This window comes from Phycodurus eques, chromosome 1 (genome assembly GCF_024500275.1).
Source record: "Phycodurus eques isolate BA_2022a chromosome 1, UOR_Pequ_1.1, whole genome shotgun sequence".
NCBI classification, from domain to species: domain Eukaryota; kingdom Metazoa; phylum Chordata; class Actinopteri; order Syngnathiformes; family Syngnathidae; genus Phycodurus; species Phycodurus eques.
Genome location: NC_084525.1, coordinates 24,147,373 through 24,174,113, shown reverse-complemented (window position 1 = coordinate 24,174,113; position 26,741 = coordinate 24,147,373). Strand labels below are relative to the sequence as shown.

The 26,741-nt window shown below is 41.6% G+C and overlaps 2 protein-coding genes across 6 annotated transcripts; one reads left to right on the top strand and one right to left on the bottom strand.

Annotated features, from left to right (window-relative positions):
• The first annotated feature begins 3,614 nt into the window (after nt 1–3,614).
• LOC133406546 (zinc finger protein ZFMSA12A-like) lies at nt 3,615–16,589 on the top strand. Of its 5 annotated transcripts, none has more exons than XM_061684245.1 (11): nt 3,615–3,728; nt 5,621–5,823; nt 6,009–6,086; nt 7,528–7,620; nt 7,733–7,831; nt 10,193–10,316; nt 10,395–10,671; nt 10,744–10,885; nt 11,766–12,285; nt 13,986–14,441; nt 14,924–16,589. In XM_061684245.1, exons 1-11 carry the CDS (start codon nt 3,725–3,727, stop codon nt 15,127–15,129), a joined length of 2,202 nt encoding a protein of 733 aa, XP_061540229.1. In that variant the 5' UTR covers nt 3,615–3,724; the 3' UTR covers nt 15,130–16,589. The 5 variants fall into 5 exon arrangements, with proteins under 5 accessions (XP_061540229.1, XP_061540212.1, XP_061540203.1 ...); XM_061684228.1 differs by having other exon boundaries at nt 3,615–4,915; XM_061684219.1 differs by having other exon boundaries at nt 3,615–4,981.
• A 594-nt stretch (nt 16,590–17,183) lies between these two features.
• Nucleotides 17,184–23,273, bottom strand: f2 (coagulation factor II (thrombin)). The gene is made up of 15 exons (XM_061693595.1): nt 23,213–23,273; nt 22,943–23,023; nt 22,789–22,868; nt 22,687–22,711; nt 22,422–22,487; nt 22,237–22,345; nt 21,997–22,133; nt 20,818–21,111; nt 20,619–20,735; nt 20,386–20,512; nt 19,254–19,421; nt 18,996–19,169; nt 17,544–17,722; nt 17,406–17,476; nt 17,184–17,333 (listed from the first exon to the last, which is right to left on the bottom strand). Exons 1-15 carry the CDS (start codon nt 23,271–23,273, stop codon nt 17,184–17,186), a joined length of 1,839 nt encoding a protein of 612 aa, XP_061549579.1.
• Nucleotides 23,274–26,741: the final 3,468 nt, after the last annotated feature.

The following is a 26,741-nucleotide window of genomic DNA, read 5'->3' as shown; positions in this document are numbered from 1 at the left end:
TGTGTTGCTCTCGCCAAAAGCCTGATAATCCATTTAGCCAAAGATGGATAAAGCTGGTTTAGTGTATCTGTGTCAAAGTAGCCCAAAGGTGAGAAAGAGGAACGTAACGTGACAGTTTAGCTGCCGAATTGAGCGTATATTTAGCTACATACATACATACAAACAGTAAGTTTGTTTTCTCCAGTATTTGATTAGATGACATTTAACATTTTGTAGCACCTAATAACGGTAAGTGGAGTGCACTTATAAACAGTGTAGCGCTTTTACACCATGCAATGCCCAAAGTGCTTTACAGACGCTCACACATTCACCTATTCACACACATTCATATACCAATGGGTATATACCATGCAAAGCAGCTGCAAGGCCCACAAGAAGCAAATTATGGTTCAGTGCCTTGCCCAAGGACACTCTGGCAGCAGAAAGTCAGAGCCGGGATTCAAGCCGGCAACCCTTCACTCACTGGATGACCCATTCTACCAACTGAGCCACAGCTGCCCTAATAATACACAGTAATATTATAAAGATTATACTTTTATATTACAGGTAACCCTCTGGGCTCTGTGCTAGAACACCTAACTGCCTTTTTAAAAAAAACATTTTAGCTGTGCTAATGAAAGTAATGACATTTCTGAAAAGTGGGGATTTTTTTCAGATTTTGTAATTTCAAACTGAACCATTTTTATATATCAATAATATACTGTTTACATGAAATTGTACATTTGGCCCCTTTTGACCAGTTGACTCCCATAAAAGCTACATATTTGATCAATTTTCTGTACCGCTTCTCCTCACTAAGGTCGCCAGCCAATCTCAGGGCACATATAAACAAACAACCATTCACACTCACATTCGAATTAGAGTCTTCAATCAACCTAGCATGCATGTTTTTGGGATGTGGGATATATATATGCACTACATAGCGGATACGTATACAACAAGCATATAGTATATAAGCAGTATACTGTACAAACAAATGCCAGGGGTTTCTGTTGCATTAAAAAATTCAAGTTCAAGTTTTACAAATATTTATAGCTGTAAGAGCCTTTTTGTCACTAGAATCATATGTTTCATATAGGAAACAGTATCATGGTGAAAGTGTATAAAAGTAGAGTTCTGATTGCTATATTTGCATTTGTGAATATAATTTCCATCCATCCATCCATTTTCTGAATCGCTTCTCCTCACTAGGGTCGCGGGCGTGCTGGAGCCTATCCCAGCTATCGTAGGGCAGGAGGTGGGGTACACCCTGAACTGGTTGCCAGCCAATCGCAGGGCACATACAAACAAGCAACCATTCGCACTCACAGTCACACCTACAGGGCAATTTAGAGTCTCCAATTAATGTATGTTTTTTGGGATGTGGGAGGAAACTGGAGTGCCCGGAGAAAACCCACACAGGCACGGGGAGAACACGCAAAGTCCACACAGGCGGGGCCAGGGATTGAACCCGGGTCCTCAAAACTGTGAGGCTGGCGCTCTAACCAGTCGCCCACCGTGCCGCCGAATATAATTCCCCCCCCCCCCCTGATTATTAACAAATTAGTGATGGAAAATACGTTTCCTTTAACATGTTTTTGAAAAACAACAACCAGAAAACAATATTGTACTATTTGAAAGAAGTCTTTGTAAAGAATAAAAGATTAAAGATTTTTTTTATTATTTTTTTTAAGTTTTTCCAAAAAGTCCGACAATGTGAGCATATCCAGAAGAGGTGTTGAACTGTCTCTGGGTGGTTTCCCCCAAAAGAGGAAATTTTCTTACTGGCAGTCAACGCAATGACGTACAAGTGCATGAGCATAGAGGAGTGCGCTGTAGCAGCAAGCCAACCAACGTGCTTCCATGGCGGCTATGTTGGGGAGGTCGTCGTTCCCATAGAAGCCAATATATGGACATTGAAATTTAGTCAAATTGTTCACTTCTCAATCGATTTTCATGAGATTTGCTTCTTTTTGTCAAGGCCAAAGCGTGTACCATTAACACAGATGAGTTTTTTAAAAAAAGTAAAACAAAAAAACACTTTTACCTGTCAAAGGTTATCCCACTTCCCATTTTATAGCGTTGTGTGCAACAGTAGGGAACACAATGTGCTTGCATGGTCTTTCGGTTTTCTTGCCGTCCTTTCAATGATTGTGCTGACGACTTTGACCTCCCTAGCTTAGTATCGCCGTAGGCACGAAACTCAAGGGGCGTGTCGTATCGCCGTAGGCACGAAACTCAAGGGGCGTGTCGTATCGCCCTATTCTCCTCTGTGAGCTCGTGAGGCATTTTTTCGGATTCCCACGTAAGATTCCCACGCAGTTTCTAGACCTGACACGCCCCACTGCAACATGATTGGTTCCTGCGTCGCTACGCAGATGTAACGAGATGACATTTGTACGACATAAAAACGAAGACATTTGTTCTGGTTAGGTTTAGGGCTAGGGTTGGGGCTTAAGGCGGTTTAGGATGGGTTAAGGTTAGGCTTAGGGTTGGTTACGGTTAGTGGGAACCAGAGTTGGGTAGTAACGTGTAACATTTACTCCGTTACATTTACTCAAGTGACATTTTCCATAAACTGTACTTGTTAGAGTACTTTAAATGCACCATACTTTTTACTTTTACTTGAGTATTTATGTGACGACGCATCGATACTTTTCCCCCTTTTACAATGATCGCCATCCCATTTGATACTTTTTATTTATCAGTTCCTGAGTGTGTCCGTCTATTTTTAGACTCCATCTTCGACTTCCGCATAGGGTGTCCGTTGCGCCAATCAGGCAACACATGGCAGTCACATAACTTCCCACGTAGCCTTCGTGAGCCAATCAAAATGACTAATTTTGGAGGGGGAAAAAATAAACTGCACGACTGTGTTTACTTTCCAGACTCTGAAAAAACAACAGCTTTGTCATGCAGCTCTTAAATTGTGACTGCCCAAACTATTTCAGCCGACTTCTAACTTGAGAAAACATTGCGGTAAATTGCAGATGTTTCTATTTTTGTTTTGGCAGGGATATGTCAAAATTAGCCCTTTCATAGGGTGTCGCAGACGCACAAAAAAATCACTCAATCTGGTCATCAAACAGCTTCTTTATGAAGTCATTTAAGTGAATAAAGCAATGTTTCTGTAGGGCCCAATGCATGTGTTGTTTTTTGGGGCAGTTTAAAATTTAAATGGCGGCAGATGTGTGTCGATTCCCATATATTATTATTTCTTTATTTTATTTGATGTTCATGCTCTGATTTAAAAAAATACAAATCAGAAGTTACAAGTTACTCTTTACTTGAGTAGTTTATTCATTGAGTACTTTCCTACTCTTACTCAAGTAAATTTTGGGATGACTACTTTTTACTTTGAGTCATATTATTCTAAAACAACTGTACTCCTACTTGAGTACAATATTTGGCTACTCTACCCACTTCTGGTGGGAACATCATCCATACATATTTTCCTGTCTGGAAGCAGTAGGGCGTTTTACGGGCATGCAGCTTCCAAATCATAGTGCAGCGAGGCGTGTCCTGGAGCCAGTAATATTGGAGCAGGGCGTGTCCTGCCTAGAAACTATGTGGGAATTCTAATTACGCCTGCGTGAGGGCTCAGGCCGGATGTGTACCACAACCAAACCTTTAACTTCCGGTATGATGGCGGCGAAGTCAGACGTTCGTGGAACATTAAATGAAGCCCGCTAACTTGTCAGCATTATTACGCTCTTGAAATTACAGACTGTGAGAAGAAGGGAAAATGGGTTCGTGTCGATGCATTTAGTTTTTGTAATTATGACAGGAGAGTTTTGTCGCCATTTGTCGGATGTAGTAGTTACACAGCTAGCATGTGTGTCGCGAGTACTCCATTCCCATGAAACAAAACCTCATAATTCATCTGGTTGTTTGCATTCAGTTAGGCAAATATCCGAATTTCTCATGATGGGAGTTATAAGTAATAACGTTTATGGAATTATGTCTCATTTTAATATGTTTAGTCTTACGTCGCATTGTTACAAGTTTTCAGCTCGGTTGCATACTCAGAATCATATTTATTTTCCAAAAACACACAAGGAATTTGTCTCCGGTAGTTGGAGCCGCTATAGTACGACAACAGACAGTCAATTTACAGAACACTTTGGAGACAGAAAGACATTGACAAAAAAAAAAAAAAAAAAAAAACAGTCACTGAGAGCAGGTCTCCCCTTGTGTAAGTGAGTCGTGTAAGGTCTCCAAAGACGGACGAAAAACACAAAAACAATACTAGAGAGCGCGCTACCGAGGCGACCACACTGGTAGGCGCCATCTTGGTAAGCTATCCCTGCTATTATATAAAAAAATACAAATAAACAAACTAAACAAAAAAACAGCATATCCCAAGGTGTTCACCAGGATAACGAGCATTTAGCTTGCATCCAAATTTAATATATATATATATATATTTTTTTACAAGTCGATTCTTTTGGTCAGTCCCCACGTGGCTATGTTATTTTGAAAATAGCTTACTCTCATTGACTGATGCAATGTTATACTTGCTGTGAAAACTGAACAAAAACAGTTATTTTCAGCTCGGGGGTGCCAAGCAAGGTACTGCCAGGCCCCCTAGGAGAAATTTAAGGTTTAGTGTCATGCAAAGGGACAGTTGGAGTCAGGATTCGAACTGGATCATCCACTCTACCAATTGGGCCACAGCCACCTGGAAAGACTGGGAATTGAAGCCGAGAACACCATCTCAACTTTTAAATACGGGGGCGGCAGCAGCATGTTGTGGGGTTGTTTGTTACAGGAGCAACTGGTGCACTTCAAAAAATAAATGGCATCATGAGGAAAGAACATTATGTAGAAATACTGAAGCAACATCAGAAGACATCAAACAGGAAGTTAAAGTTTGCGGACAAATGGGTCTTCCAAATGGACAATGACCCGAAGCATACTGCCAAACTGGTTACAAGTGAGAAGCTTGTAAATGGATATCTGAAACGTTTGACCCAAGTCATACAGTTTCTGACTGAACAAAGTAATGAAAAATTGTTATAAGAAAATCTGCCTCTCATTAGTATGGAATGTCGCAAATAGAAATAATTTTGATAATCCTAATTGACCTAAAACAGAGTTTAGTTTAGTTTGATCTCATGTCAGACAGTGAGAAAAAACAGCATGTCTTTTTATATTGTGTATCTAAACATCTGGTTTTAACTGTCACTCTTTACTAACAGAGTAAAAGTATTTTCACTTATAAAAAACACTCAAGGAAAAGTCAAAAATACATTGCCATACAGGGGAGGAGAAAGGGACCGGGCCGGACCGCGAATTGCAAATATCTGCGGATAATTGTCGGCCATTATAATTGCATTGGAGAAAAATATTTTATTTGAAACCCCAAAATATTTTAATAAACGAGCATAAACCGTCAATAAGCATTTTCTGGGTTTCCCCACCCCAAAAAATAATTAATACAATTTGGGAGGGGGTGTGTCAACAAATAGGTGTATCTGCAGGTGCCGAACCGTGTGTATGCGGGGGTCTTATGTATTATTAAAACTGCTCTGACAATTACATTTAATTTAAAGCTTTACTAAAGTAGATGTAACAGAGTTAATGTGTGTGAATGGGATGATATTGTCCGTGTCATTCCATCGTTTTTCTCACTCCACAGCCTCCCCACTCTCCTTGTCCTCCCTGCGTCTCCTCGTCCCTCCTCTTCGTCTGCTGACGGCGGCAATGTGGCAGGTGGCAGAGCAGCAGAGTGTCGAGCATTATGGGATTCTAGAAGATTTTGTGTCTCTGATGACGGAGGCAGTTCCCCAGTTGCTGACAGACAAGCAGAGGAGCCTGCTGCTGCTTGCGCTCAGGGTCAAGGTATGCGTCTCATCATCGCCCAATCCTTCTTAACAATCTTGTCCTGTTTTTTTGTTTGTTTATGAAACCAAAAGCACCGGTTGTGACATTTCTGTCCTCACCACAGTAAAATCCCAGATGTGTAAATGTAAATACCATTGCACTTCAAAAAAATACAAGCATCAAAGTTTCATGTTTTACTGCAGGTGAGCCTTTACGATGCTGAGTTGCAAACTGACCACCAAGTCCACCATAACAGGATTCATTCCATCTCCGTTGCAACGGTGAGTTAGACTCTGCTTTATTCACTTTTTCCATTCAGATTTAATCATTTGCACGTACAAAAAAATAAACTACTGCAATACATAAATTTAAGCAATTAAAATGCATGTAAACATCTTAATCAACTTTTAAAATATGAATTAACACCCTTAGACTTTATATACACGGTGGTGTGTTGACCCACGGGTTTTATTCGTTCTGTGACAACGCATGTAACTCAAATCAACTTTCCCTATTGAAATGAATACAAATGCTACCAATCCATTATGCCCCCCCCCCCCCAAAAAAAAACGACACAATTTTTTTGTTTCATGAAAATCAAGAAAAATAGTACTGCATAGGAAAATACATAAAAATATAGTAAAAGAGAATGTGCATGCCTTAATAGCACAATCACTTTCACATTTTACTTTCTTGGGAGCCATACTGAGGGCTAATTTATAGCAAAAGTAATATACTGTACCTTAAATATGTGACGTGCGATCTTCATGGATGGCAGGAAGCATAGTTGGTAAACCCAAGCAATATTTGTCCAGACAAATCTGTTTGTCAACTGATTTGTTAGTGAACCGAGGTTCTGCCTTCACTGGAGCTGTGGAGAGCCTGAAGCTCACTTCAAGTCAAAGTGAATGAACAAACAAAAACAAATACACAAGCATGTCTTATGGCCAAACTGGATTTTTATTGAAATAATAAATCTGTATTTTGTTAGTCCATTAAAATAAAAAATGACACAAGTAAACAAACATAGAATACTCTACTTTGTGCCTCTTGTTCCCCTAATTAAAAATAGTAAATATGTGAGTGTGATGAGCTTCTACAAGAAGTACCGTAGTGTAAATATTTAACCAGTGATTCCCAACCAGTGTGCTGTGAATCTGTTACACATCATACATACCAGTCTTGACTTTTAAGCAATAATAATAACAATAATTCCATGAGGAGGTAGCTGATGGTTAATCCACTTGACTTCTGTGTAGGCAGCGTGGGTTAAGTTCCCGCTCGTTAATATTCGACATGCTAGTGTGAATGGTTGTCTTTCTCTCTTTGTGGACTGTGATTGATTGGCATTGGCGACCAGTCCGAGGTGTAGTCTGCCTAGCCCTGATGTCAGCTGGGCTAGGTTCCAGTTATCCCCAATCCTGAACATGATAAGCGGTTTTGAAAAAGGATAGATTCATTTTTAGATGTCAAAAATTGTAACGTTATCCATTTAACCCCTCCACTTGTACCAGTCTGGCCAAAGATCGAATTTAACCCAGTGCATGTAAACTGGGACTTCACAGAGAAGTGTTGAAAAGGTGGGTGGATTAATGTGAGTTTAAGTTTATAAATATCATTAATTTGTGCATGGAAACCTAGCTATTGTGAAGCCGACGTGATAATATCAATTGTGCTTCACTTTTATGATATTTGTTTTATTAAAAAAAAATTTCTCCCCAGCTCAGAACAGAATCACAGGTTGTCAATTGTGATTCTACTCTATTGACTCTGACTGATAAAGTGAGTCCGGTGGATAGACAGCGTCTCCTGCAGGTCAGAGCAGCAACAACAGGAACATGCAGCAGCCTCGATTAGTCTGTCCTTTCATGCTCTTTTAAAAAAAATATATTTTTTTAAATTGTTTTTATTTTTTTTGCTCTTAAAGGATGTGTTCAACCAGACGTTTGACGAGGCTCTCTTGATGCTTCTCTCTGACTTCCTGGCCAGGCTCGAACAGCTTTTTCCTGTCCCCGACTTCAAACGGGTACTCTCCAGTTTATGGGATGGATGAGAGTTGTATTGTTGGGATGCGAATGTAGATGCAAATCCAATAAATCACTTTCTGTGAAGTATCAAAAGACAATAAATAAAACTAGAGAATGCAATTTCTATAGAAACTGAGTATGAATGCTGACTAGATGATGCTGAACTGAAATGTCATGGAATTTATTGAATTGTTGCAATGTAGCATGTGAGACTTAAAGTTGGAATGTTTTGAATCAGTCAAGAAATGTGGAAAGAGGAGGTAAAAGTAAATACAATTCCTAAATCAGGAGATATTTTACATAGCTCTTAATTTGGGAATTGTATTGTAAAAATTCTAGAATTTTGGGGACTGTCATAAATCGGAGTCCGAAATATCCAATATCGCATCACTTAATGAGACGCAAAATGAGGTCTTTTGCAATGCATTCCTCAATTTCCATTGCTACAGTATGCGATGTATTTTTTTAAAGTTTACAATAAAAAAAATTTCTTAGCGTTCAGCAGCTCTCAAAGCAAAGATCCAACCTTTTATTTCTTGTAACTCGAAGATAAGAGTGTGGATTGATAACAGATATTAAAACTGCGTGGCAGGCAGAAATAAACAGCTCGGCAGTCACTGATTGGTCAAAAGCAGACCTGTTAAATGTTAGGGAACGTCTGTATTTTGTTATAGAAATCACTGAACGCTGACTCGTCCCACCGGCTGTAATACTGGGAATGAATTTCTTAAATTCGATGCGATAAACACTGTAATGTAAAAATAAAACGAAACGTCCACATTAAACATTCGCCCAACCTCCCTGTTTTCCGGATACTACCGGCGGTGAATGCTTGGTACACAGTATTATGGCTGTCCGGCTGCTGAGTCTCGGAGGCGAAAGCTCTCTTGCATCTGGTGTCAATGCATTTTAAGTAATTAATCATTGCCTCCATGGCCCTGTGTTGTTATCACCAAGGAAGGACGAGGGGGAAGAACATTAACCAGCTCGGTAGCCAACTGTCCTTTTCACCAACATCCATCTCCCTCGCTACCCGTACACGCGTCCTTCGCGGCCCCCTGGACAATCTGTAACCACAGACTCATGAACAATATGCAAGGTTGCCACAATAGGATTTCTGCTTTCTCACAAGCCAAAGATTCTCTCTATGCATGACATGTTCAAAAGGTCAAACTATGACTCTATATATGGAGTAAAGTGTTTTAAAATTTAGAGTAGAAAAACATAAAATTAGACAGTAATTTAGTACTTAGTAGAACTTCTATTCAAGTTATTGCCCAAAACAGCATTTAGAAAAATTGCTCAACAAATCTCAGCAATTTCTATCCAAAATATTTTGGGGACTATTTCGGATCCTGTAAATAGTTCTCAATATGTATGAATGAGCTGAACATTTTCAAGTTGGAATCGTTTGAATTGGTCAAAAAATATGGAAGAGGTGGATATATAAAATCTCTCTTAAATTTGGGAATGTTATGAAAATATTGGCATTTATTTTGAATACCGTAGTGTGGAATTTTGGGAATGTGAAAAATAGATCCGAAAATGTTCTTAATGAGCTGAACAGTTTAAAGTTGGAATGGTTTGAATCCATCAAGAAATGTGGACAGAGGAGGTACATGTAAATGTGGAAAATATCTCATAATTTGTTAATTTTATTGGGAAAATTTAGGAACTTGGGGAATTTCATAAATAGTTACCAAGATGTCATGAACGAACTGGATATTTTAAGATGAAATGGTTTGAATTGTTCAAGAAATGTACATTTGTAAAATATCTCTTGAATTTGGGAATTATACTGCGAAAATGTCGGCATTTTACTGTGGAAAGTGTGGCATTTGGAATGTGAAAAATATTTCCCAAGATATTCTGAACAGTTTCAAAATGGAATGATTTGAATTGGTCCAGAAATGTGGAAGGAGAAGTTAAATCTGCAAAATATCTCTTAGTTTGGGAATTTTATTGTGAAAATTTGGGGGAGGGTCAGAAATAGTTCCCTTCCCAAGATGTTTTGAAGGAGCTGAACAGTTTGGATTTCGAATGGGAAAGATGGGGAACATTTTTTGTTGGATGTCTCATTCATATAAACTTTTTTTTTTTTTTTTTTTTGCCAGGTGGAAAATGTGAAATTCTGGGAATTTTTTGAATGGGGAAAGTGATAACTAATCTTTAATATTTTGACGTTTGAATTAGTTGAGAAAAGTGGAAGCAGAAGCGTGTGGGGAAAAAAAGTGGGACAAATAATAATTGGTGTCATAATGTGCTCTCCAGCTTTTATGCAATAAACTGTCAACAGGTGCTGCTCACTATTACACACACGTGAACAAAGTATAGACGCTTGTTTTTTTTGTTTTTTTTAGACAGCGTCATTGCTCAGTGCTGCTTCCGCTGGCCTGGGTGACTGTCTCAGTGTGGCTGACAGGGAGGAGCTGAAAATGCTATTGACTAATCAGAGTTGTCAGTTGGGTCAAGTCACTCCTGCAGGTAGAAATCATCAACCTGGCCAGCTGTGCTTCTTGATGTTTGAAGCCACATTTGGAAAAACATTCCTTTTTTCCATAGTTGATTGTGACACAGAGAAGATCCTCCACTCTGCTTGGTCCCACCCCCTCATCACAAAGCTGACCAATCCTGAGCCTCCTCTCCTCAGCTCACAAGTCCGATCAGATTCCCAAACTGACACGGGGAGTGCCGCCCTGGATGTTGAGGTAACGGTGATGACGGAAGATGAAACACAGCGGACTGTGACAGGCCAGATGCCATCACCAGCTGAAGCCAAATCCAATCTCGGCGCTTTAGCTGTGGCTTCAGTCCCACGTGTGAACCTGGAGGCAGTCAGGTGAGCTCTTTTCCTGCTTGATGTCCCCTATGCCACACTTGGGCTCTTTCTATAATCAACTTTCCCAAACAGAGCAAAGGACTCAGACGGAAATCCATCAGGACATGTGTCAGATCAGCCGGGCTCTGATGCTATATCAAGTGTTTCCCAACATTCTCAGCGAGTGGCTCACAAATGTCCCAAGTGTGGGAAACATTTCATCTACCGCTCTCAAGTGAGTGTCTGTCCCCAGTGCCACGAGCAGTACTAGATCAGGAAGAACAAGCTGTTCTAGGAAAGTAACACAATACGTGATTCCGATACAAGTACTTAGGCAGATAGACATTTTTTTTCCTAAAAAGTGACGTGTGCTTGCTTCAAGCTCTTTTATTTGTCACCCGTATAAAATATGTATTGGTATGTGGAAAGAACGAAAGCCGGACGAGCGCACTGCGGTAGACGATAGTGTACCTTATGCAGCCTCTGGGGCGCCACACAACAGTATGTCAAGCGTGGAGGGACCCCACATGAAGCAACTGTTGAAGACTAAAGTTGAATCCACAGCACATTACAACTCCCACTTGAAATTTACTGTAAAGCTAATATGGGATGAAATATGTGCCAGCAGGAACTAAATTTGAATCATTTATATTTGAATTTCAATTTCTGCACTTAATTAATTGCATTCAAAAACTCAATTTGAAAAACATAATTTGAATTTGGATTGTTTAATTTGAAACATTGCATTTAAAAATTTAATCTGAATAGTATAATTTGAAATTGAATTTATTAGTTTGGAACTGAAGTCTAATCTTAAAAAGTGGAATGTAAGAATTTTTTATCTGCAATGTAAATTCCAATTATATATTTTCACATTCAGTGTGATCATTTCAGATTTAGTTTGACAAATTCAATTTAAAATTAAAACCTATAGTAGGAATAAAAGTAAAGGTAAAATAAGATCTAATAAAGTAATTAAAACCACTGCTTTTAGTGATGGTTTAGGTTTTTGCCATGGTATTGTTTCTGGATTGTATTGAGGTACTTTATGCAGTTATAGTGGAAAAGTCAGAATTTTGCTATCGTGACAAGACTGATGAGCTGTTTGTCTGCAGGTGATACGTCACCTGCAAGCCAGCAAGTCCTGTGCCTCTGCCTCTGCCACAAGGATAACAAAGTGCCAGGCTGATGCGAACACCGGTGATGAGGACATCCCCTCTTCAGAAGCCCAACACAAATACACACGCTCCAGCAGAAGCCATCTTTGTTTCCAGTGCGATTGTGTCTTCGGTACCAAAGTCGAGCTGCAGGCGCACCAGCGCAGCCACCGTGCCCGGCCCGTCTTTCGATGTGGCCAGTGTGACAAGGAGTTCCCTCACCTGTCCACATTGACCAATCACAAGCAGACACACAAGGAAAGCAGTTGGTTCATCTGCAGCCAGTGCGGCAAAGACTTTGGCTCTGCCAAAGAGAGAGACGCCCATAGCCTGCGGCACCGGCCGTTAAACCTCACCTGCACCGTGTGCTCACAGACGTTCAGCTCGCAGTCGCAGCTGCTGCGGCATCTACAGACTCACTCGGTGGAGGGTGCTGAGCCGTGCTACCGTTGCCGTTTCTGTGAGCAGACATTCTCAGGTAACGTGCGCAGAGGTGGCAGAGATACACTGTACCTTAGGCGAAGTACAGAAAAAGACTGAGGATACGATTTAATTTGTTCCGTAAATACGCTCGTAACTGAAAAACACTCATATCTCAAATCACCTTTCCCCATAGAAATGAATGGAAATACCATTAATCTGTTCCAGCCTCCCAAAAACAACAACATTATTTTTTTCAATGACAAAAATAGCACTCAATAATATTGCACTTTATAAAAACATTCATTCATCTTCCGTTCCGGTTATCCTCACTAGGGTCGAGGGCGTGCTGGAGCCTATTCCAGCTATCTTCGGGCGAGAGGCGGGGTACACCCTGAACTGGTCTCCAGCCAATCGCAGGAGACATAACAGTCATGACATAATTAAAAAGAATTGCAATTTTTTTTGTCATACTTTGCTTTATTCCGGTATATGCACAACCTGCTTCCGTATTCGGCAAAACCGGTCGAAGCACTTCCTCCCAATTTGGGTGAATAGTGAATGAAGGGGGCCGTAACAAAGCAACTGCTGGGACTTTAAATGTCTTCAATGTCTGTTTTTAAGATGTCACCACTGAGCCACCAAAGATTACAATATTTGATGGTTAACCTTCGTTAGTCGTTACATATATAAAATATATTTATATAAATAAAAACACGTTTTTAGCTTTTGTTGGAAGACACCCTCCATAAAGAAAACAAACTATCAAATTTGGCTTCAAACAATCAAGTCATAAAACCATAGTCATGCTCGTTAGTCAGCTATCCTCTTATCTGGGTTTGCTCACATAACATTCCGCATATAGCGGGCTCGGTGGACATTATTCTGCCCCTTCTGGTGTGGGGGCCTTGGCCATCTGGGGGCAGTATATGACAGACACACACTTTCCAAGGAGACAGTCTCAGCTCCTCTGTATGGAACTAAAGTTAGTTGTTCTTCGCAGAAGATAAACAATATATTACTTTAAGTACTGTTTGTTAAATTGTGTCTACATGGGTTGTTCCACGGTTTGTATTGAAATATCCATTGCTTTAAGGGTTATAACACCACAACATAGATGCTATTTATTAGCCATTCTATGGGTTTGCTCATTGTGTGTTAGCATTAATCTAGCAGCCTTTAGGGCAAAATTGTGTGGTTGTTTCAAATGACGGTGGTCGACTGGTTAGAGCGTCTGCCTCACAGTTCTGAGGACCGGGGTTCAATCCCCGGCCCTGCCTGTGTGGAGTTTGCATGTTCTCCCCGTGCCTGCGTGGGTTTTTTCCGGGAACTCCGGTTTCCTCCCACATCCCAAAAACATGCGTGCTAGGTTAATTGACGACTCTAAATTGCCCGTAGGTGTGAATGTGAGTGCGAATGGTTGTTTGTTTGCATGTGCCCTGTGATTGGCTGGCAACCAGTTCAGGGTGTACCCAGTTTCCTGATGATAGCTGGGATAGGCTCCAGTACGCCTGCGACCCGAGTGAGGAGAAGCGGCTCAGAAAATGGATGGATGGATTGATGTTTCAAATGACACAAACATCTAATTGTCTTTGTTTTATGTTCAGGTTGACAGTCAACTTCAACCGGGAGTGGCAATAAACGGCTCAAAGCCGATTTTTGGAAATAATTATTTACTAATTTATCTATCAAAGCAACAAACTTGATCAGACGTTCTTGCGTGATGTCACTGTGTTTTTGACACGTGATTGTCTGCAGGTGTGACTCTGCTTCGTATCCACCAGCGCTCCCACACGACACGCTCATACCAGTGCGACAAGTGCAACAAGATGTACGCCTCGCTCACCGGCCTCCAGTCCCACCGAGCGAGTCACGACACCGACAGTCGCTTCCTGTGCCCTCAGTGCGGTAAATGTTTCAAGACACAACACGGGTTGGAGGGCCACCTAAGGACGCACAGTGGCGAGCGGCCATACCGCTGCCCTTACTGTTCCAAAGATTTCACTGCGCTTGCCGGCCTAAATGTGCATGTGCGGCAGCATACCGGGGAGCGGCCGTACGTATGCACGTTTTGCGGCAAGGGCTGGCCGTCCGGTGGTGACCTGCAGAAACACATGAGGGTTCACACAGGTGAGCGGCCGTACACCTGCCAGGAATGTGGAAAGTCCTTCTCCAACTCCTGTCACCTGAGTGAACATCGTCGCATCCACACCGGTAGGTTCCACTGCTCTGCAGTCTCTTAAGGGCCTGATTTACTAAAGGTTTGCACATGCAAAAATTTGGCACAAACTTGATGCAGAAGCGATCTACTAACCGGGCGCACTAGGATTGCATCTGCCTAAAAAGCAAAATTGCAGCTCAATTAATTTTCCATGTTTCTACCAGAAAGCACAAAATACTCAGAGAATTAGATGAAAAATCTATATTGCTGAGCTACAGGCTCCTTTACATCCAAATCAGTGGCACCAGCCTACTTCCTGTTCGGTCGCTTCGCTACCAGCGCCAAATATGGGCAAGCTTGCGGCATGCTGCTGTCATCCCTGCTCCATCCTGAGCCCGACAGTTTGTTAGCACCTGGAGAGTGAACATGCAATTTAGCCTCTGAATTTTGTGATTTTCGTAAACCAGGCCCTTGAAATTTTGTATTGCAGATGTAAACGTGACTGATTGATGTTTATTAAATTCTTGGGCTCAAGGCGAGAAGCCCTTCTCCTGTCCCGAATGTGGAAAATGCTTACGGAGGAAGTTCGACCTGAAGAAACACTTGTTGTGTCACAGCAACAATCGTCCATATGCCTGCGTTTCCTGTCCCAAGAGCTACACTCGCAGGACTCACCTAAACAGACATCTATTGACACACAAGCCAACTGGCGGTGAAGCTATGGCAACTGATGAAGTTTGACACAGTGTACATTTTCATTTACACCTTTTTTATTTATTTTTATTTTGGACTATGTTGTTTCAAATTACTATGCATACACTGTTTTTGTAAATTTCCTTAAATAGTCAAAGCAGTCTACTCTGAATGTAATTTTAGTTTTATCATCAACCATATATTTTGTGACACCACTGTCACCACAATGACAACTATATATATATATATATATATATATATATATATATATATATATATATATACACGAAATAGTTTAACAAATGAATTCATTACGCACAATTTTGAAGAAAAAAACACTAATTGATTGTAAAGACATTTCTGAAAAATCTGTCATTTGCATAGAGATCTCTTTGACCCAAAACAACTTTTCCAATCAAATTCCATGTAAATGGAGCCGCACTTCAATATCACCTTAACAACTCCCTCATCCATTGAATTTGTAAGTCGAATTTGTAAAAGTTTCTGCCTGTATCTCATTTGAGGATGCAAGATTAGCCTCTCATGGTCTCTGTTCAGAGGCACACTGGTCTCCAACCCTCAAAGATCTTCCTTTTTAATATGTGCCACAGGTTATCAGTAAGGTTAAAGTAACGCCCAACCCCCCTTTATACAACCCCCAGCTTCAATGAATTTTCTGCAGTATTGGTTGGCGCATCTTCTTGCATGTGAACCAGTTCATTGCGGAAGGCACTGTGCCTTTTTAATACAATGGCATTAAATGGTCAGAAACCTTTACTTATTTTTTATTGACTTCATTTTTCAGAGGACACCATCAGGCACACTCAAGGGCACTTCCATCTCACTCCCAATTATTCCAGGCCAAAACATCTCTGCAAAATCCTTGCTGATTCTGTACCTCTCCGCCAACCATTCAGAAATGCGTTGTCAATCCCATGTGCGTTCCTGGCAAGACACGCCCCACTACAACATGATTGGCTAGGGTTGGGGCTAAGGCAGTTTAGGATGTTTTAAGGTTAGGATTAGGGTGGGTCAGGATTAGTGGGATTCATGTTAATGCCGCCACACTTAAGTCACATCTTTTCCCTTCTGGAAGCAGTAGGGCGTGTTCTACCAGGTTACAGCAACCATTCATAGTGCAGCAGTGTGTGTCCTAGAACCAGTGATATTGCCAGGAATGTGCCTGGGATTCCAAATAATGCTTCAGAACTTCATCAGTTGATCACCCAAACGGCATTCATCAGGAAATAAAGTTTGTGTTCTTGTACAGTATATATAGTGTGTATATCAATGTTCTTCATTACTTTATTCGCCAATACCTTCATTTAGTGTCCAATATATTGGATATTGTTTTTGTTTTTTTCAGCACTCTACCAGCATTGGCCCTGAAAATCCTGTATCAGTCTGTCTCTAGAATTTGTCTTATGTAATTTTACTGTAATTAAGCTCATCTAAAAAAAAATAATTCTCAATCCTGAAATTGATACCAGTGATTAAGAAACAATAAAATATGCAAAAACATTCTCAGAAGACAGTTTATTTCACAAATCATTCAATCAATCATAATTTGTAGTGCCAACTACATCTCATTACGGTGTTTGTTTAGTTGAGACATGTTTATGTGCCCGATGAATGTTGGACACAAGTAGTGTTCAGATGGGGGGGGGGGGCATGTCGACAAATGGATTTTGGGTTGAAATTTCTTAATCAGCATCCCCCGCCCCCTCTCCGTTGACGGTTGGTTTTTGGTCGGTAAAATGTGCCCCCCAAATACTGTTGCCCCCATGTTTGTGTGATTTGCCACAATATCATTTTTCACAACTAAAATTTCAATTTCCCCTCCCCCGTCGACGATTGGATTTTGGGTGGTAAAAAGTGCTCCCAAAGTACTGCCCCTCCCACCACCAAAAGTTGTTCCGCCGCCTCTGGTAATGTTGCTATCAGCAAGTCTGAAATGGCTTGTATACATTAGTTTTGTTACTGATATTTTCATTGAAATGCACATTTTATTGTAATTGCAGATTATTGTCTTTGCATGTTCTGTCCTATCAATGTCAGTTCTAAATGGGAGTAACTTCATTTGCATCAATTTGCTTTGCAATCTATTCATCGTTATCAGATTTCTCAATGACTTTCCTCATCCACTTGCTCATCCTGAAAACATGCGTGAAGAAGCCGTACTTCCCATCACGGTCGCAGCCTTCACCCCATGACACGATGCCAATCTGGTACCAGCGGTTCTCTGTTGGATGCTGCAACAACAAGGACACTTTCAAACTAGGCTGAATAGAGTTGATCAATCATGATGATGGTGTCCCTTTTACCTTCATCACAAATGGTCCACCACTGTCCCCCTCGCAGGCGTCACCTCGCTCTGTGTCTTCAGGTTTATATCCTAAAAAGGAATCAGGTTAATTCTAGCCGCGAAGATGCAAAAAACCTGGAGTGGAACAAAGTAGTACCAGCGCAGAACATGTTGTCGGTGATCCTGATAGAGGTGGAGCTTTTGCAGGTTCTCTGATCTGCGATGGGCAGATGGATTTGCTGAAGAACTGAAGGTAAAGCTCTCCCAGACGAGCCCCAGGATTCCTTTAGGTTTCCCCAGCCGGTCACTCGACCTTTGAATTCTGCATTCATCAGTCTGTCGGCAATCGGTCAATATAAAGTCCATTAATCTGTCATGGCCACAAAATATGCTTATGAAAACACCACAAACAAGACGCGCTGCATACCGCGTGACTCGGCCGAACAAATCAGTGACTCACACCTGCACACATGCTAACTTGCTGCAATGGAAAAATCATGGCCCCCAGTGTTCCTATGGGGAAACAATGTTTTCAATGTCATTTTATTCAACCACAAACAATGTGGTGCAATTGTCAAGGAAGCCGATTTCTGGGGCCGAGAGTGGGTATTTGAGAGGCTGTTAAAAACGGTCACCACATGTGGACTGCACTTGTGCATTTCAACAACAGACTCCCCAAGCTTCACTTTTTAGCCATAGGTACATCCATCCTTCCATTTTCCTTACTGCTTATCCTGACTGGGGTCAAAGGTGTGCTGGAGCCTATCCCAGCTGACTCTGGGCGAGGCGGAGTACACCCTGAACTGGTTCCCAGCCAATCACAGGGCACATATAGACAAGCAACCATTCGCACTCACATTTCAATTTAGAGTTTTCAATTAACCTGCCATGCATGTCTGTGGGATGTGGGAGGAAACCATTACCCGCTGAAAACCCACACAGGTACTGGGAAAACGTGCAAATTCCACACAGGCTTGGCTGGATTTGAACCCCGGCCCTCAGAACTGTGCAGGTGTGCTAGCCAGTCGCCCACCGTGCCGCATCCATCGGTACATATGAATGTATAAATATAGTTAAGTATTGTAAAACACTACAATGCCACTCAGCTGTAATTTCAATTGAGAATTGCAGCAAAACTAGTGTGGCCGACAGTCGGCCACCCATGTAAACTAGTTGTAGAACCTCCGCACAATGCGTGACAGTTCAGTCGCATTCGACTATGTTGCTCAGTTCGACAGGCCTAAGATTCCGGCATGTTAAAAGAAGGCCCCGGTGAGATGCCTATATTCCTTAAAGGGATTTATGTTAAGATTAGAAGGGGCTGATGGAGAGCACCAGATGGAGCCATAATATTGTTGTGGCCATTTCCAAGGATATTGCACTTTCTTTACATAGAAACAGAAAATATCATATTTGAAGTAAGATGTTGTTTCAACGACCTGATCTAATGTAAGCTTTACAAGAAGACCTATGTCCCAACCAATTGGCCCTGACAATGTAAACTGTTCGATATTATGTCAGCGGAGTCTTCCTTCAGCACCACCACCTCATGGTCTTCTCTCATGGGAAGAAAAAGGGCCTGATGAACTACATTGGTGTGTGGGCTTACAATTTGGCCACCCTCTTGTTGGGGAGGCAGACGGGGTGGATCTGGTCGGTGAAGACAATCGGCCGCCTCATGTGCAGTAGTGCGATGTCTCGGTTCAGATTCACCTTCCAGTCGTACTTTGAGTGGACAATGATTTTGTCAATCGCCACGATCTTCTCAATGTTGTGTTCAAACCTGGAAAAGCAAGAAACCCACGAACAGCATTGCCAACACGTTGCCCATGGTTGCTTGTGGTGGCGAGGGAAGGTTTTGTCTTACTTGGCCCTGTTGTGTTTTCCCAGGCGCACCAAGATGTCAGTGGTGGTGAAGTTCTTGTTCCAGGGTGGATACAGGATGCAGTGGGCGGCTGTGAGAATCCACTGGTTGCTGATAAGGCTGGCGCCGCACAGTAACTCCTGTGGGCTTCGTTTGTATAGCATCACCTGCCTGGTGGACAAGGATACATTTTACCTTCATATCTCGCAGGACCAGGGGGTGTATTTCGTCAATTAGGGGCCCAAGGCAAACCCAACCATGGGGCCCTCCACATCCGTGTACTTCAAAGATTTGGAATATTGTTTGTTCTCAATTAAAAAGTGGGAATTGGAGAAAATTCTCATTTCCTGAGATAGATATTCCTTTAGATTCCTTAAGATGATGAAGATGAAGTGAATCACCTATCTATCTGATGAAGTAAATCAACGTTTGATATGATTACCATATCAACCACTTTGATACATCTTCATGAGGAAAAATGTAATTTGTGTCATTCTCAACTCCATCTCTACTGGATCCTCCCCAGCTGACAACGACAGCAGTGCTACTGCAACTGGCAAGAGACAGTTTTCGGTTATGTTCATTCAGTGTCACCATCCAAAAGGTTGAAACCCTCGTAGTTATAATAATAACTGTTTTACCTTTTGCCTTCTCTGCTTCACTGGGATAACTACATTTTTCACATAACATGCCAACAACTTTGTTCTGCTAGTGCCACTCTCCAAGTCTGCACATGCACAGTAAAAAGATGGAATAGTTCATTGCATGACAAGAGAGCGCGGCACTCAAAACGACTATGAAAGAGTTTGCATTTTGATGTTTTTAAGCAAATGAATTAAGACTATTACAATAATAATTGCTTTAAATTGAAAAAAAAAACCTCTTTATTTATTTGTATTTGACATTTTGGGGCCCCAGTCAATTGCCTGTGTTTGCCTAATGGTAAATCTTCCCATACAGTAGACATAGTCTGACAGAGCTGTGACTTAATGGAAAGGTGGCCAAAAAAAATTCTACTTAAGTACAGTATTTATACTTTACTTTCCACCACTGACTAAAGCAAGCCTTGGTAATGTAGGCAAGAGGTTGTGATAGTAATGAACTCAAGTTTCTGTGGTAGTTCAAGTCTGTTTACCATGGCGCAGAGGCCACCTCGGCGTCGGTGCCCCCAACTATGCGCTGTTGTCGATATGACTCGAGGAGCTCCTTCTCGGTGACATCCTCCTTGTTCAGCTTTTCAAACAGGGGCCGCTCTCCACACACTGCAACACAGCGAGCTCAGGAGCATCATTTTTTCCACCAGATATGAGACAACTTCAGTGTGTTTGCTCATGTTATGGCTATCTAATCAGAGGAGTAAAGTCTTACCAGTCTCCCCTTGTCCAAAGGTGCGAGGGTTAAAAAATGCCTTTTTTGCGGGTGCATGGACTGACCGCTCGCGGCCGGCTGACTCTACCGGCAATTCGGAATCAATTAGCTGCTCTTCTGCATGTAAAAAGACACACAGGTGAGAGCTCCCATTGGTGTGCTGCATTGGTTGAAGTGGTGCCACTGGCATCATATTTACCACAAAGATGGATGTTGCAGTAATCCAGTGTCACATTCCCAGATTGCTGCACATAGCACCATGGGCCCTCTGGGTCGTCGTCCGGGTTACGACATTTGTTGCCCTCGAGACTGACTTCAGGTAAAAACTCCTTGCCCTGGCTCAGCTTCTTGACTTCCGGCAGGGACCATTGCAGGCACGTGTGGCCCCCCAGGGTGACAGCCAGGTCGCCAATGTACTCTACGCCATCATCCATTACACACTCATCCGTCCTTTTTGGTGCAGGGGCCGCAGTGGGTGGAACAAAGTGTTCCCCTTGAAGGAACATCAATATATACAGTAGCACCTCCCGGAAGTTGTAGCATGGGTTTAACCATCGAACCCGTGATGTATCTTAAAGGGGATATATTTTGCCAAATCAACTTATTCTAGTATTTGGGATGTAATATTGTCTCTATGGTGCTTTAGTAAACGTGAAATATGAATTAAAATCGTCCACGCATTCCTGAGTTCCAGATGTTTTTTTTTCCTTTTCCCTAGAGGCCTGAAATCAGGTAATTCTAATTTCTCTAGCTTATCTACATCACTAGCAATGGTCTCCACCTACCCTGCAACATAACAAACTCTCTGTGTGCTCTCACAAGTGGGTCTTCTACGCGGAGGGAACCAATCAGAGGAAAAGAGGTGGTCTTAGCCAAATATGAACAAAGCAATTAGAGGAAAGGGGGCGGTCTTAGGAAAATATGGCCAAACGAATACACAAATGGTCGAACAGAAGTAGCTGTCAGAGGGGCCTTTTCGGGACACTCGTATGACAAAACCAAGGTCTTTTTTTTTTTTTTAAATGACATTGACACATTTATACTAAGTCCATGTAGGAGAGTCACTCTACAGAGGTCTAAATAGCCAAAATACGGGACCTTTAATGCTAGAACAGGGGTGCCCAAACTTTACGCTGGGCCGCAAATGCACCCTAACCCTAACCCTAGAGGTAACAGTGAGGAGTGGCTAAATAGTTGATAATGCCCTCTGGCAGTTTGATGCCCTCTGGCAGTTTGATGCATTCAAATACAACTTTTTGTGCACTCAATTACAAACTAAACTGAAAATCCAAATGGCTCCTTGTTTTGCAGTAATGTGGCTTAAAGTTAACAAAGTTGGCTGAACCAAGTCATTATGACTAAAGTTAACAGGACTTGCCACATATTGGAACCCTGCAGGTCTCCTTTGGGACTGTTGGGTCCTGAGTGAAACACCAGGGTCCTTCGTCTCGACCGTCTGGATTCCGACAGTAGTTCTCCTTTAGGATGCTGTCTGGTTCTGAAGCGTTAAACTCCCTGCAGAAAGACACCGTTTATTAAAATACAAGTACAAAAAAAAAAATGTAAGAAAAGCCATTTGAGCTCATGTGTTGCGTGCCTCTCTTGATGGAGCTGATACCTTATTATGGGATGTGGGAAGCCTTGACTCCATTTTTGACAGAGCCGACCAGATTTAGTTACATGGATGTTTCCCTCATAGTTGAGTCCTTTGCCGGAAATACAGGTACCTGAGAACAAAAACACATACAGTGAAGTAACGATATTCAGAACACACGAACTGCGCTTCCTTGTTTCTGCTTTTACCTTTTATACAATCTTGGACCAAGTTGATATTGGATTGTGTTCGTACCAGTGTTGTTCCTTTGCAGTCTGTAGAGGGACAGATTTCCGCAGTTTGTGTACTTGTGTGTGTTCAGCTGCCCTGGACTTTGTTCGTGTTTGATTAAACTTCTCGACAAGTCAAATAACTTGAATTGAACGTAATCATAAACTACAGCATAAACTACAACTTTTTGCAAAAGTAGGGCAACCCTACTATACCAGCTGCTTAAAGTAAGTTATCACTTACCCTGATATTTCTGCCAGAAGTCTTCCTGAAAATAAATGACACTTTGTAGTTAAACTCTAAGTAGCTCTCACAGTCACCAAGTCAAAACGAGTGCACTCGTACTGTTTTGTCTGTCTGTTCGAACACCTCTCGGGCCTCTTCATGGTCACAGATTTCCTCCACGCATTCTCTCTCCAGGTTCCCTGAGTACAACAGTCAAACTCTGATCCATGTCAACTGGGTTTGGTTCGTTCATCCTGGGGAGCAGGTCGCTTACCTCTTTTCAGCTCCTCAAACATCTGGTTGGCTCGTCGCATTCGGATCAGAACCTCTGAAGCCCGCTGGCTGTCAAGAAAAACTACACAAACAAATTACAAATGTGCCTTTTAGTACACAAACTGGGGTTCTTCTGAGAAATGTTCTTGCTACTTTGACCACCTGGTCTTTAGTGAGGGTTCATGAAATCCAGTTGTTGTACCTGATGTTCTAAAACCACAACCATTTTCACTTCACTACTGGTGCCAAAGAAAGTTGAAGGATCAGTTACCATGTTCTGTCAGAGAGCCGTGCAGCAGGAACAGAAGGAGAACAGCCACTGGTCCCACCATTATCTTTATCTCCAAGCAGAATCTCCAAACCAAATCGATTAGATTCCTGTTAAATCTCTTTGTAGGCCCACACGTCATCTGGTGGGCGGGAATATTGACTGTAAGGTCAAAGTATGATTCGGGTTGATGAAGCACACTTTTTTACTCTAACTTATCCAGCTCTACTGTATATGGTTGGTGTAATATGATTATCTATGTACAAACCCAATTCTAATGAAGTTGGGACGTTGTATTAAACATAAATAAAAACTGAATAAAATGATTTGCAAAACATGTTCAACCTATATTTAATTGAATACACTACAGAGAAAATATATTTAATGTTGAAACTGATAAACTTTATTGTTTTTAGCAAATCATCATTAACTTAGAATTTTATGGCTGCAACACGTTCCAAAAAAGCTGGGACAGGTGGCAAAAAAGACTGAGAAAGTGGAGGAATGCTCATCAAACACCTGTTTGGAACATCCCACAGGTGAACAGGCTAATTGGGAACAGGTGGATGCCATGATAGGGTATAAAAGGAGCTTCCCTGAATTGCTCAGTCATTCAGAAGCAAAGATGGGGTGAGGTTCACCTCTTTGTGAACAAGTGCATGAGAAAATAGTTGAACAGTTTAAGGACAATGTTCCTCAACATACAATTGCAAGGAATTTAGGGATTTCATCATCTACGGTCCATAATATCATCAAAAGCGTCAGAGAATCTGGAGAAATCACTGCATGTAAGCAGCAAGGCGGAAAACCAACATTGAATGCCCGTGACCTTCGATCCCTCACTGGATCACAAACCGACATCAATGTGTAAAGGATATCACCACATGGGCTAAGGAACACTTCAGAAAACCAATGGCAGTAAATACAGTTCGGCGCTACATCCATAAGTGCAACTTAAAACTCTACTATGCAAAGCAAAATCCATTTATCAACAACACCCAGAAACGCCACTGGCTTTTCTGGGCACGAGCTCATCTAAGATGGACTGATGCAAAGTGTAAAAGTGTTCTGTGGTCCGACGAGCCCACATTTAAAATTGTTTTTGGAAATTGTGGACGTCGGGCCAAAGAGGAAAAGAACCATCCGGACTGTTATGGACGCAAAGTTCAAAAGCCAGCATCTGTGATGGTATGGGGCTGTGTTAGTGCCAATGGCATGGGTAACTCACACATCTGTGAAGGCACCATTAATGCTGAAAGGTACATACAGGTTTTGGAGAAACATATGCTGCCATCCAAGCAACTTATTTTTCATGGACGCCCCTGCTTATTTCAGCAAGACAATGCCAAACCACATTCTGTACGTGTTACAGCAGTGTAGCTTTGTAGTAAAAGTGTGCGGGTACTAGACTGGCCTGCCTGCAGTCCAGACCTGTCTCCAATTGAAAATGTGTGGCACATTATGAAGCGTAAAATACGACAACGGAGACCCCGGACTGTTGAACAGCTGAAGCTGTACATCGAGCAAGAATGGGAAAGAATTCCACCTACAAAGCTTCAACAATTAGTGTCCTCAGTTCCCAAACGTTTATTGAATGTTGTTAAAAGAAAAGGTGATGTAACACAGTGGTAAACATGACCCTGTCCCAGCTTTTTTGGAACGTGTTGCAGCCATGAAAGTCTACGTTAATGATTATTTGCTAAAAACAATAAATTTTATCAGTTTGAACATTAAATATCTTTTCTTTGTAGTGTATTCAATTAAATATAGCTCAAATGTGATTTGAAAATCATTGTGTTCTGTGGCGGCACGGTGGCCGACTGGTTAGAGCGTCAGCCTCACAGTTTTGAGGACCCGGGTTCAATCCCCGGCCCCGCCTGTGTGGAGTTTGCATGTTCTCCCCGTGCCTGTGTGGGTTTTCTCCGGGCACTCCGGTTTCCTCCCACATCCCAAAAACATGCATGAATTGGAGACTCTAAATTGCCCGTAGGCATGACTGTGAGTGCGAATGGTTGTTTGTTTCTATGTGCCCTGCGATTGGCTGGCAACCAGTTCAGGGTGTACCCCGCCTCCTGCCCGATGACAGCTGGGATAGGCTCCAGCACGCCTGCGATCCTAGTGAGGAGAAGTGGCTCAGAAAATGGATGTATTCTGTTTTTATTTATGTTTAACACAACGTCCCAACTTCATTGAAATTGGGGTTGTATTATCAGATTGTGTACTTATGTTCTGCTTGTCTGGAAGTGGCATCTGGATATAATGTGATTGTCTAGATACCAACTGATGATCTGGATATTGTGATTTATTTGGATGAAATTTGATTCACTGGATATCATATACTGGATGTGATTATATAATCAGTTCATAGATATGCATTCAGATGATCAAGCTATAGCGTATTGTAAACTGATGGACGGTCTCAATAATGGTCTTCAACCTGCCCCATTCTGACATCACAGTGACCATTCTGAACATCTGTACCCACGCTCATTAAATGTGCCAGCAGTATAAATACGCAGCCTCGGAGGAATTTATTCTGTTCGCGTCTTACATTTCCCATCAAGCAGCCGGGTGATCTGTCAATTTATAAAACTCAGTGAAAAGATGCGATATAGTCGGGAGTCTCTGTAGTTTCTCTTAAACCTTATAAACTTTAACTCGAGTGTCCGATCAGCACATGTAAAAGCAAATATTGACAGAGAGAGAGAAGAGCACACTGAGAGCAAAATGCAGGACTACACTACATTCAAAATGAGTACATATCACAGCATGAGCATCCGCTTTCTGGCTACAAGACCCAAGACGAGAGAGGAATCTCTTCAATGTTAAGGATTTATCATATCAGGAAACTTGACGAAATAGTCAATTAGCCTCAAAGGCAGGAGACATTTTGGGTTTATTGAAGACCCTTGACCATAGATGTGAATGGTTATGTTGTTATTGGTTGATTTGCAGCGAATCCTGTTGTAATTTTTCAGTTATCATTATCCAATTTTGCTTGTTTTGGTTCTCTGTTTGCAAAATTAGCAAAGCTATGGAATCAGTCAAGCTAACACTAGCTAGCGGTTAGTTTGAAAGGACAACATGCAACATGAAATACAAATGTGCATTTTTTTTTTACATTCTCATGAGGTAATTATTTTTTTTTTTTGCTACCTTACCCAGTTCACTGTGTTAGCAAAGCTATTGGAACAATTGTTTTTTATAGCATAAAAGTCGAGCCAACGCAAGCAAGTGCTTGATTTAAAGAAACATGCAACAAGTAATATGATTTTTTCCCCCCCTTCTTCTCAGTGTAAGCACTATGTAAGTTAATGGGGGGACGAGTTTGACTAGAGGTTTTTATTTTCGTTGTGCAAATTTACAAAAAAAAAATGGGTATAAAGCTATTTTTTTCTTTTTGTACTTTGTACATTTTAGACTGTACTTTTCTTCTTCTTCTTGTACCACTCTTGTTTTTCATTATTATTCAAGTATGTGTACCTCTACTTAAGTGTGAGCATTTTGCCACCTTTTAGCCTAAGTATTAAAA